At 32.6% G+C, this 13749-nt stretch overlaps 1 protein-coding gene across 1 annotated transcript; it reads left to right on the top strand.

Annotated features, from left to right (window-relative positions):
- The first annotated feature begins 526 nt into the window (after positions 1-526).
- On the top strand, positions 527-6160 carry LOC135849857 (uncharacterized). Its single transcript, XM_065370487.1, has 4 exons — positions 527-833; positions 949-1021; positions 1108-1266; positions 1421-6160. The coding sequence occupies exon 4, from the start codon at positions 1591-1593 to the stop codon at positions 5335-5337; it is 3747 nt and encodes a 1248-aa protein (XP_065226559.1). The 5' UTR covers positions 527-833; positions 949-1021; positions 1108-1266; positions 1421-1590; the 3' UTR covers positions 5338-6160.
- Positions 6161-13749: the final 7589 nt, after the last annotated feature.

The following is a 13749-nucleotide window of genomic DNA, read 5'->3' on the forward strand; positions in this document are numbered from 1 at the left end:
AAAAGAACCGTATTCTCTAAGTTTGACTAGTTTGAGTTGATTTGATCAATTAGAGCAGGTTCCAGGTCATAAATAATGTAAAAATCTCGATTGTGCTGAAACTGAAAGTGAAACTTATAATAAATAAATATATGTATATCTAATAGTAAATAAATATAAAAACTGACACACCGGGAATCGTCTAGTTTGTGCTCAAAACGTCGAGAACTATCAGAATTTTTGATCCCCGACCTACCTTTGTATCCAAAGTTGGGCTTACCGCAATAGCCATCATTTTTTACAAAAATTTGGCTAAAAAGTGTAAAAACACCGAACACGAGATGGGTGCTTGTCTTTTCACAAATCTGTGTGTTCCAGTTTGGACACGTTTGGAACGATATTTTTAATTTTGGTGTGTAAATGGTCGGAATTTCAAAAAAAAAAGTAAAAACCGGAGACTCCTAAAGGTCAATGCTCCTAACTCACCGGGACATGAATTCATGCTCCACAAAATGCAAATAATCTCTTGTAAACAGTAAAATTAATATGTCCTTGAATAATGAATCTTGATGTTGACATGTTGATAAGAATTTTGGTTTTCAAATCAAAATTTGAAATTTCTGGTGTCGGAGAACTCTGATCAGTTTTAATTTTAAACTTTTGCTTTTCTCATCAATTTGATCAATTATAGTGAAGCTCTGGACTCTGAAGCTTTCTACATTCAATACTCAAGCTTATTCATCAGCAGCAGTATTGATAAGCTGACGTTACGCCGGTAATGAACCGACCTTGATAGCTGAAAAATATCGTACACCAACTCGATTTTCTAATGAATGTTCGTAAATTATTAATGAGTAAGTGTTGTTCGAGTGACACTCACTATTCTGTATAGATACTTACATGTATTATTACGTTGATAACATGATAACTAATTGAGTGACTGCTGTAACCTGTCTGTTTCCATTGTAGCTGGAATATACAGTTTCGTCATTAGATCACTACCTACTTTATCTTGAAGTCATCGTTCGTCGTGTCCCAATTTGTGAGTAATCATCATGATGGAAAAAGTCATCATCGATCTTCGTTGACTTACTTCAAACGTAACCATTAATCTGCGTTTTTTTTCAGGGTTTGCCTCAGTAGTTACCGAAAAATCAGTAAAATCTTGTGCGATTCAGTTTTTATTATCGTACGATAGCTCGTTGAAGTTATAAGGAAAAACATTACGTCGAGAAACCGAGATATTTAGTGCCTTATTCAACTCTGAATCGAAGAAAATCCAAATTGGTGAGTGGAATTCCACATTGAAATGCATTTCTATTAACGCAGTTTAGTGTTTTGTTTTTAGAATGTTCAGATTTTAATAAATTTATTACAATCGAAGTCAATTCTCAATGTTTCACGTTCCAATCATTTAAAATAAATTTGTTATATTTCACAGGAATTCTTTACGTTGAGAAACGAAGCAAAAAAGCGAAACGATTTCATCGATCCGGTCGTTACCATATTCTATGCAGCTGCAACTCTCAAGTCGTCAATTCTCTGGCTAAACTGTTCGAACGTTTGACGAGATTCTTTGATTAAAAAGTGTTACAACATTCAACTGTAAAAATGTTTTCCATCTGTAAAGGTCACACACATCTGTCGAAGCAGTTATTCTATTTCCACGAAAGTACCACCATAAAAATATTTCCCAATCTTCGAGGTCGTAATTACTTCTCAGAAAAATTACATCAAGATCGTGTCGATTCTCCAAAGCTAGTTCATTATACTCATTCTAATGCGAAACAAACATTCCTTAGCTTATCCAATAATGCTAATTTCTCCAACGAATTACGTTACGCTCACACAGAAAGAAACGAAGACAAAATACGTTACGTACGCACGGAAAGAAACGAAGATAAACTACGTTACGTGCGAACGGAAAGTAACGAAGAGAGAATCGCCAACTTCAAAAAACACGCTGATTTCTCCAAGCTGTTAAATTCTACGGTAAAAAACTTGACCGAGGAAATAGGTCATTTGGTGGAAGAATGGGTCTTACGTTTCGATACGTTGGGCGGAAACGAAGCTACCGCGATTTCCGGCGCCTTCAATAATTTACTAAAATCGAAAATTTTCGGCAGCGATTGGAACTCCGAACATCGAGAAAATTTCAAAAGGTTAATCGTTAGATTGGCTGAGAAAGGAGACCAGTTACTAGACCGGAATAGTCGATCTCTTTCTAAATTTAGCTCTTGGCAAGTTGCTAATAGTTTACACGCCTTATCCAAATGGGACGTGTTGAACGGAGATGTATGGGAAGGCGGTATTCAAGTCGGTAACCGAAAAATAATCAAGGTTGATTTATTCAAATCTGTAATTCGTGGTTTGATTCGTCGAGGAACTTGGCTACTGGAGTACGAAACAGTCGATAAATTCGATGCTCGAGGTATCACTAATTGTCTAAGCGCGTTATCTAAATGGAACATCGACGAGTTCGACGGATCCAAGAGATTCATCAGTCGTTTGGTTAAACGAGGCGCCAGAATAACCGATCAGTTCAATTCATTGGAAGTTTCAAACAGCTTGAGTGCGTTGTCCACGTGGAACGTGGACGATTTCGAAGGGTCCAAGGAATTCATCGTACTGCTGTTTAAACGAGGAAGCTCGACCGGTGATAGATTCACTCCTCTGAGTATCGCCAAAACCTTGAACGCGATTTCCAAATGGAACGTGGATGAATTACGAGGGGCCAAGGAGTTCGTAATGTTCGTAATGAAACAAGGAACCGGCATGGCGAATAAATTCAACGCCATGGAGATCGCGCACAGTTTGAACGCCCTGTCTAAATGGAACGTCGACGAGATGCAAGAAGCTAGAGGTTTCATTATTTCGTTAGTCAAAAATGGAGACACTATCGTCGATCAATTCGCTTGTCAAGGTATCGCCAACAGTCTGAATGCGTTTTGCAAATGGAACTTGGATGAATTACTCGGTTCCAAAGAGTTCGTCGTTCGGTTAATTAAACGAGGAAGCTCGACGGCCGGTGGTTTCAATCCTCAAGAGATCGCCAATAGCTTGAACGCGTTGTCTAAATGGAATATTCACGAAGTAGAAAGTAGTAAAAATTTCATCATTCAGTTGGTCAGATGTGGAATCCTCACATCCGATACGTTCGACTCGTTGGGTATTTCTAGCTGCTTGAATGCTCTTGCCAAATGGAACATCGACGAACTAGAAGGAACCAGAGAATTGATAACTCGATTAATAAAACACGGTCGTTCGTTAATCGCTAGATTCAATTCGCAGGGTATCGCTAATAGCTTGAACGCTCTTAGTAAATGGAATATCGACGAGTTCGAAGAAGCCAGAGAGTTCATCATCGAGCTCCTGAAGCAAGGAACCTCCTCAGTTGGCAGTTTCAATGCTCAAGAGACTGCTAATATCTTGAATGCTTTATCAAAATGGAAAATCGACGAGTTCGAAGGTGCTAGAGAACTCATCGTTGAGATAATAAAACGAGGGAGTTCGATGGTTGATGAATTCGATTCGCAGAACGTCGCCAACTGTTTGAACGCTTTATCAAAATGGAATATAGACGAGTTCGAAGGGTCTAGAGAATTCATTACTCAATTGGTTGCTCGAGGACGAGCTACAGTCGAAAGATTCCAAGCTCAAGAGATCGCCAATAGCTTGAACGCTCTGTTTAAATGGAATATCGACGAGTTACCCGGTGCCAGAGAGTTTGTCGTTCATTTAATAAAAAGAGCAAGTCCGACGATGAACGAATTTACTTCTCAAGCAATTTCTAATACCCTGAATGCATTGTGTAAAAAGAATATCGACGAGTTTACCGGAGCTAAAGACATTATTGTTCGTTTACTCAAACGAGGAACTAAAACCATCGAAGAATTCGATTCTCAAGAAATCGCCAATAGTTTGAACGCTGTTTCAAAGTGGGATATCGACGAACTACCCTCAGCTAGGGCGTTTATTACTCAGCTCGTGAATTGTGGTAACTCGATAACCGATCAATTCACCCCTTCAGGTATTTCTGGCAGCTTGAACGGTTTATCCAAATGGAATATCCAAGAATTTCAAAAATCCGAAATATTCGTTACTCGACTGATAAAACAAGCCATCTCAAAAATCGACGAGTTCGATTCGCAGAACGTTTCTAATTGTTTGAACGCTTTATCCAAATGGGATACGAACAGATTACAAGGAGCTAAAGAATTCCTCGATTTATTAGTCGAGCGAGGAAACTCAACAGTTGACAGATTCAATTCTCAAGCAGTGGCCAACAGTTTAAACGCACTGTCTAAATGGAACATCGACGAGTTACCAAGAGCTAGAAAGTTTATTAATCAGCTTTTGGAACGAGGAAGCTTATTGATCGATGAATTCGATCCTTTAGCTATCGCTAATTGTTTCAACGCGTTGTCCAAGTGGGATATCGATGAATTCGAAGGATCCCGAAATTTCATCGCCCAATTAGTAAAACAGGGTAACTCGAAAGTGAACCGGTTCGACCCTCAGAATATATCGAATACGTTGAACGCCCTTTCTAAATGGAACATCGATGAAATCCCAGAAACCAGTGAGTTCATTACCCAGCTGATAACTTCCGGTAATCGATTCGTCGATGGATTTGGCTCGCTGGAGATTTCAACTTGTTTGAACGCTTTATCTAAATGGAAAATCTATGAATCGCCAGAAGCTAAGGAATTCATCGGTCGATTAATTCAACGAGGCGTTTCAATATCTGCTCGATTCGATTCCCAACCAGTTTCCAATTGCTTGAACGCTTTATCCAAGTGGAACATCGATGAAATACCCGCAGCCAGAGAATTTATCGTAGAGTTAGTGAAACGAGGTAATTCGACGATCGCAGCGTTTAATTCTCAAGCCGTTTCAAATAGTTTATACGCGTTGTCCAAATGGAATACTGACGAATTCGAAGGATCGAAGGAATTCGTCGTTCGATTAATACAACGAGGAAATTCAACCGTCGACGAATTTAATCCTCAAGCTGTTTCTAACAGTTTGTTCGCGTTGTCCAAATGGAACGTCGACGAGTTACACGAAGGCAGGGAGTTTGTCGTCGAGTTGATTAAATTAGGTAGTCGAACAGTCGATCGATTCGATTCTCGAGCTGTTGCTAATACGCTGAATGCTCTGTCTCAATGGAGAATCGACGAGTTCGATGGAACGAAGGATTTCATTATTAGGTTAATTAGCCGAGGGAAATTAACCGTTTGTGATTTTGATTCGAGTGCTGCTTCTAATAGTTTGAATGCTTTGAACAAATGGCAAGCTGAAAACTTGCTAGGTGCTGATGAATTTATGGCTGATTTGACGGAGCAGAGGATTTGAGTTAATGGTCGAGTGCCTATTTTTGGAAATTGATCTTATTTCATGCGTGATTGAATCAGCTTCATTTCTAGTCGATGGAAAAAATAATTTTGCTGGAATTGGTCAGTTGAAAAATTTAAGAATTTGTGTAATTCAACATAAAATGTCAAATTCTCTTGATACTTCATAACATTTTTAAAAAATGGACTCTTCAAAGAATATTTCTGTTGAAAAATTGAATTGAAAAAGCGATGTTTGAGGTTCTGGGGCCAGATTGAGGGGAAGAAAATAAATGTATCTTTTTTCAAATCTGTCTCAACTTTCTTACCAAAAAGTTGCGAAAGAGTCTAAGACTTACCTTCATTAGCTACAGACTAACTAACTTTTATAAGTTTACAAATTTTTTATGTTAAAATATTGAATAACCGAATCGAATTCAATTATTTCTAGTTGTATGTATTTTGAACTTGTGACAATTTATCTATTTTTATGTTGTTGAGGTTCCTTAGATGAATTCTGTTCGAATTGTCTAGTTTCAAAGGCTGTATTTTATTGTTAATCATTTTTATAATAATCATTTCGTCAATTTCGTTTCGTGTAAATTTTTATTTATATTTTATTATTATTTATCTGTCGACTGTTCATTTCAGTGTTGTTTCAACTACCTACTTTAGGTATATGAGCATCTTTGTTTTTCATTTTTTTTTTTTTTTTTTTGGTACATAAATCAATATTCAAGTTGACTGATTAGGTTTAAGTTTTGTTTTTGTCCGTTTCTCTTTAATTTTTCATTTTTGATGAAACATTGTTGAAATTTATATGTAATAAAAAAGTTGGAAGTTAATATCATTGTGTTTATTTAACGAATAATTGATGATTAGTTTAAACTATCACAAACCTTATTACAAAATCATTCATTCAATACCATACATATACCTAAATATGCCAAACGATTCAATTTTAAAAAATAAAACAAAATAAATAAAATACATACAACACATCGAAAGTGGGGCAAGACAGATTTAGAAATTCAGATAAGCGTACAAAAAAGGATACCAAAACTAGGAGATTTCAATTCGGATATTTTTATACTGCTTATGTAAATTCTTCGTCTCATCAGATGAAATCGTGAAATTATTCTGGAGCGAGCACTTGAGTACTTTTTGAACATTTCTAATTACTTTGTTGAAGACCATATTCTGGATATCAGTTTTTGTGAAAGCTTCACATTGGATGAAAAATCTGCATCGAAGAATTGGTTCTGGATTTAAGTATCTGCGAACAAAAAATATAAAGCTGTATTAATCGGCAATTTCTTTTAAAATGAATTTAATCGATTTTTTTTTTTTAAATTATAAATGTATAATCAATAATCATGTTAAGATTAATTTCCTGTTTGTTTATTAATCAACATTAATTTTTTTATTGAAATAATTTATTAGTTTTTCATAGATTTGATTCAACGATAACGTTTTTCTATTAATAAGAAAATTTTTGATAGTTCAAATCAACATCATTTTGACCCCTTCGAAGCATTTTTATTGATTTTTAAAAAAATTTTTTTACATCATTTCAAACATAATTTTTCAAGCAATTTTTGGCAAACTTGACAGAATTTTGCCACTTTTTATTGATATTTTTCAAGTTTTCATATCATTGCAACACTTTTTTTTTAAAACACTACTTTTGGCAAATTTTATTGAAATTTTGTAACTTGCTGACAATTTTCGTACATTTTATTACTTTTTCAGATTTTTCACATCATCTCAAATTTTCAACACTTTTCAAACTATTTTTTATCCAATTTTTAGCAAATTTTATTGACATTTTCTACGATAGCATTCATTATTTTATATTTTTAGTTTGGTTTTCGCGACATTTCAGCATTTCAACGATTTTCATTGATTTAAATTTTTTTTAATATCATTTCAACACTTTTTAAAACAATTTTTTTCGTTGATTTTATTTTATTTTCTATTTTAGAGTTTTTGTATGATTTCCAACATTTAAAAAAATAATTCTTCATGCAATTTTCACAATATTTTACTCAAATTTTGTCACTTACTTATCGATAGTTTCAGACCTTTGGTATTTATATACTTTTTTAAAACAATTTTTCATCCAAATTTAATTTTACCAACATCATTTAATACATTTATACAGTAATTTCCACAGAGTATAAAATCAATCTAAATAATTTATTGAAAAAAACATCTCAAATCAATTTTTAAAATTGAAAAAATTCGTTTGAAAACTTGAAAAGTTCAGCTTTTAAAAAGATTTCAATTTGCAATAAAAAAATCAAAATCTTGGAAAATCAATTTTAAATTTTTTTTTCAGATTAATTTTTCAGTTATTTAAAGACTTTTTCAACATAAAATTTGCCAACTTTTCCTCATTTTTAGGTAATTTTCAGCAATTTTAATGCTTAGAAAATAGGTAACACAAAACTACAGATAAATATTGAAATTGTACCAAAAAATATCACTCAAAAAATTTTCAAATATCTTCTTCTCAATTAAAATTCAAAATTCAATAATTAAACTTGACCTCGATGATTTAAACAGAACTTTTGGCGATAATTAACAATAAAGATAAACTGATACTTTCAAGACAATTTTTGGGAACAAAGTGGGAATTTTTGCAATTCATGAATTGAAACGTTGACAACGTTTTAACAAAAGTAGCACTTTTTCTTGGAAATAATTTTCGTCAAAAAAACCGAAACTTTTAAATGATTTTTTAAAAATGAAAGTGAAACTTGAAATTTTCAGCAAAAAAAAACACAATTATTAGCAAATTTGTTGAAAAGCAAAACTTTATTTAGACTACTTTTGAAATTGAGTAAGAATTTTATTTTGGATTTTTTTTGGCAAAAAACGACAATTTTTGGCAGTTTTGTTAAAAAACGAGAACTTTTTACATTTTTTGGCAAAAAAGAGAGGCTACAAAACGACACTCTTTGATGATTTTTTGCAATATTGGGTAATAAACGAGACTTCAATAGCTAAATTTTTTTGCAAAAAGCACAATTTTTGGACAATTAAAAAAACGAGAATTTTTGTCATTTTTAGTAAACATGAGAATTTTTGACAATTTTTTGGTGAAAAAAAAAAGACTGACAATTTCACAGAAAGCAGGACTTTGCTTTTCAGAAATAATCAACATTTTTGAAAATTTGTAAAAAAAAAAAAAAAAAAAAAAAAGGAGAGAAATTTAGCAACGGAAACTTATGATACGTAAAGTACAAAGTAACCAAATTTTGATCTATTCCTTCATCTGCCTCAATCAAAACATGAATTATTTTTAGTTTTTACCTGAGCTGAGCGTTATCTCACGATGGATTTCAACAATTATTATTCTTTTAATGACGATCTCAAAATCTTGGAACACATTCGGAATAACCGCTGATTGAGCATTATTTGAAATATTATCTGAATCTGACGTTGAAAAATACGATTATTAACATTACTATGCACAAATAGGATTGAGAAAAATAGCAACAAAATAACGCACTACAAACTATCATACCTTATGCATATTTTAATTATTATTTTTTCTTCGAAATTCGATGAAATGTTGCATTTTGTTGAGTAAGGTGATAGTCCAAGGTATTCTCAGGTACAGAAGAGTGATCACCTCACGATTTTTTGACGTATTCTATGACAAACAAAATGCAAGAATTTAATTACAGATAATTAACCAAGCACAAAACTTATTCCTATAATAAGTACCTATTTGGATTTCGTGCATAAATAAATTAATAATCGATGTTAAAATCTTCCAATTAATATTCATTACAATAAATATATATTTTTTTAAATGAAAATATCAACAAAATAATACAAGAATGAATTTTCATCTCACCGATCAATTCAATCCGATGGTTTTCGATTTTTTCCTACGTTTGGGAGGTCTAGGACATTTGAAAACGGGTTGAAACCATTCGTTAGCGATAGGTATTGGAACATCGCACGCCGAAATACAAAGTTGCATAGCATGTTTCCTATCGCGAGCTCCGATAGGAGGTATTCCATTTACGTGATGATCGGGTAACAGTAAAAATCTCAATAACTTTTCGAAATTTTTAATAAACCGGTTCAAGTTTTGACCATTACTAATAGTTGAAGAATCGCAAACAAGTCCGCTGCTTGAACTCGAGCTGTCCGTCTCCTGGTCAACTGTTGGTTCCAAAGCTGGCAGGGTGTAATTTTCCAACCTCGTAACATCTGTCCTGAAAATTGATCGATAACGATTACGTACAAAAAAATCTTATAAAAACTGATGAAAATGGAAAATGATAATTTTCAAAGTTGGAATTGGCCTACAAACCAGATATTTATCGAATGCTGTAACCTTTTACATATATTGAATGAAATATTACACTTGTTCCTGTTCAGATAATTGACGTATCTGTCAATAGCCAGTTGAAAGTCAACTTCGGTACCATCGTAAGTTATTCTACTCCAGGTTTCTGAATAATTATTGGGTTTACGAAAACGTTTGAAAAAATCACAAAAACTACTTTTCTTTTTGCGAGAAAGTATCTTACTATGGCTAATTGCGCGACCGAGCATAGTGTTTAAGGTTAATTTTAAGGATCAGGATTCAGGAAATTGATGAAAACGTGCACGATGCACACCTCGTTTCTTTCATCTAATACACGACACAGAACAGGAACAAGGATATTTTCTAACTGCAAATCTCACATCACATTCGAATTCTAAAGAATGATACATTTCATACCTACCAAAACCGCTTTCTCTTTTTCCCTTCACGTCCCTCAACCACTAAACAACAATGCACATTGTATTCTATTCATCCCTTACTTGTCTACATATGTCTACATACCCTCCGCCCAGTCTCGCCATGCCACAGTAATACCTATGATTCGACAAAATCGACATCAAATCGAGTGGTTTTAACACGAGCAAGATCCAAGGTAGTGATTTTTTTCCAGAGTAAAAAATTCTTCAGAACAACAAAATCTTTTATTTTAAAATAATTATTTTGAATTGAAAATTGAGTCATGATTTTTTAGAGCATTGAAAAAGTGCAACATAAATAATAAAAATGGGTTAAAATTTTGCTAGAATTTTAAATTTTAAATTTTTCGACGAAAATAATTTTTTGATTTTTTTTCAGAGAATTTTGAGTTTACAACTGAGTTGTGATTCTCAAGATTTTTGAAAAAGTGTCGTACGAACTGTCAAAATGGATTAAAATTTGGCTAGAATTTCAAATATTTCGATGAAAATGTTTTTTGAGCTTTTCTGATGAATTTTGAGCTTAAAATTAGTTGTCGTGATTTTTGAATTATCGTCCTGCAATCAATCAAAAAGAGCTAGAATTTTACAGGAATTTCCAATGTTTCGATGAAAATGTTTTTTGAACATTTTAGAAGAATTTCGAGCCCAAAATTGGGTCATAATTTTTGGGATTTTTTTCAAACTGCCATGTAACCAATCAAAAGCAGTTGAAATTTCGAGAAATTCAAAGATTTAAACGAAAATGTTCTACCGAGCATTTCTAAAAATGTTGATGTTTTTTACCGAAATTCCATGACTTTTTGATAGGTTACATGACAATTTTTACAAAAATCTCAAAATGTTCAAAAAAAGCTTTGATGGAAAATTGTTAATTTTATGCAAAAATTTTCGACACTTGAAAAAAAAAATCGTCAAAACCTTTTAATGTTTTGCAAAATTTCAACTCATTTCGATAGGTACCTAAATGATTTTAGACATTTTTGAAAGAATTTTAGCAACGTTACAATTACAACTCATGGAAAAATTGTTACGGTTACTCCAAGTCCCAAATATTTACCTAATTTTGAACGAAAAATCCATAAAAAAGTTATTTAAAAAAACATTCAACAGAAATTTCTGAATTTCAATCTATTTTGATAGATCTTATTACACTTATTCGAAAATCCTAAGAATCATGACTCAATTTTGGGCTGAAAATTTTTCAAAAATTACTAAACAAAATTTTAACCCATTTACTCGCTACACTTTCAAACATCCAAAAATCCTGACCCAACTTCCAGCTCAAAATTCCTCAGAATTGCTCGAAAAAGATTTATATTGTAATATTATAAATTTTCGCGAAATTTTAAGCTATTTTGATAGGTCACAACTGTCACAAGGTACTTTTCCCAAAAAAACCCCAAACATCATGATCATGACCTGATTTTCAACTAAAAATTCATCTCAAAATGCTCAAAAAACATTTTCATAGTAATATTTAAAATTCTCACAAAATTCCCAACTCGTTCAAAAAATTTTTAAAATAACGCTTTAAAAATCAAAATTTTGTAGGAATTGTCAAAAAAAAATCAACGAAACATTTAAAATTTTGGCAAAATTTCAACCCATAAAAAAACTAAAAATTTTTCTAAAATACCCAAAAAAACATTTTTGCAATAGTTACGTATTTGCAATTTGCACAAAACTTTAAACCTTTTTATTATCAATTTTGATCAGTTACATTACATTGTTTCAAAAAATTACGAAAATCTTGTCTTAATTTTAAAATCAAAATTCTTCAGAAATGCTAACTAAACAGTATTTATGCCCAAGTATGTTTGAAATCCTCGTGAAATTTTTACCCATTTGAATAAGTTGCACAATATGTATCGTACTTCAAAAATCACAAAAATTACAACTCAATTTTGAGCTCAAAAAATAATTTCATCGAAATGTATGAAATTTTCGCAAAATTTAAACTCATTTTGATAATAGGTCAGATGGCAGTTTTTCAAAAATTTCAAAAGTCACATCTCGATATTTTGAGCTCAACATTTTTCAGAAATGCTCAAAAAAAGGTTCATCAAAATATTTGAAATTCTTGCGAAATTTTAACCCATTCTGATAAGTCGGTCGATTTTGAATAATTGGTTCATTTTTATTTGGAATTGGAAATGAAAAATAGCTCATCTTGAGCTAGAAAAAAACCTCTCCAATTTTTTTAGAAAAAATTTCCTTATTTCAATTCTTTGAGCCTCGAAGGATCCGCACAAAAGGGAAGTTCTAACTCTAGAATCCAGAATTTTTTTTAAAATTGTAATTTCATTTTTCGAATTGTTTTCAACTCCAAGGGGAATGAGGGGTGAGATGGTGGGGCTTTTCTATATACAGAAACCAGAATTTTTAGGGGGGACTGTTTTTGTTTTCAGAAAGGGAGTTGGAATTTTCGCAAAAATTGAAAAGTTTTTCAACATGTCCTGCAATATTCATTTTTTTGATGATTTTTCACTGGGGGGGGGGGGGAAAGGATGACATTTTTTTGTACTATTTAACTCTATTTCATAATACAAAATACACTCTGAACTAACGTAAATTAATACTTGAATCATTCGAAAAAAAATCGTGTAAAAGTACTACTTTTTGGCGAAAATAGTTTTTTATACACATTTGAAATTTTTCTTCCATTTTATTCTTTTTCCAGAATTTCAATTTTTGTTTTCATATTTTCCATTTTTATTCCAACTTGAATCTCTTCCAACTGAAACATTAAAAAAATCAGTAATAAATTTTCTTCTTCTAATTTTTTTTACTTATTCAAGAAGACTTCTGACTCATTGAAACTTTGACAATTTTTTTTAACGCAGAATGATTCAACTAAGTAATTTAATCAATTTTCCAGAACTTTCAAATGCCTCTTGTACGCAGAATAATGGAAGAGTGAGGGAGAGGGGAAGGGTGAAATTCTTTCCAAAGGCATTAATGGTGAATTTCAACGACCATTTATAAGGTTCGAAAATATGTTTTTTTTGGGGGGGGGGGGTAATTTTTGAACATTTCGGCATCTCACTCACATCAGATTTTTTCAAAAAAAAAAAAACAAAACAAAACAAATAAAAACTTGAAAAATATAATTTGGACTTCTTGTAGCCCTCTTGAGAGGATTTATGCGTATTAGATGCATTCGGGCATCATGGGAAAAAATTTGGTTGATTCGGCGATTTTTTTTCTCAAAAAATAAAAAGCATAATTTTAGAAAATGGTATAGACATTTGAGACGCCTGATGAATATGATCATTACCTAAGCAATAGTCAGAAGGATGAGTTGCAGCCTTTTTTCTCACGACAAGCTCCAAATGTTGAACACGTTTGCTGGGTGTAGTCTTTCCTTCGAGTATTTGATGAAAACGAAGTCAATATCGGTGGCATGAAACATGATATTTCATATTTCATATACGTACGATCTCGATCTGAAAAATTCAACAATCAATTCAAATTCCATTTAGAAAATAACGAAATATAATAATTGTAAAAAACCACTGCTCACCTGCTTCGGAAATTTCAACGAATTGTCAGCGAAAATTTCTCGATTCCATTCGTAGGATTTCTTCGAGCTTCTGGAAAGTTGACCGTTGACACATTGGCTGGACTTGGAACTACGAGGTGAAAATAGCCACTGATACTCGTT

The sequence above is a fragment of the Planococcus citri genome, chromosome 1 (assembly GCF_950023065.1).
Source record: "Planococcus citri chromosome 1, ihPlaCitr1.1, whole genome shotgun sequence".
NCBI classification, from domain to species: Eukaryota; Metazoa; Arthropoda; class Insecta; order Hemiptera; family Pseudococcidae; genus Planococcus; species Planococcus citri.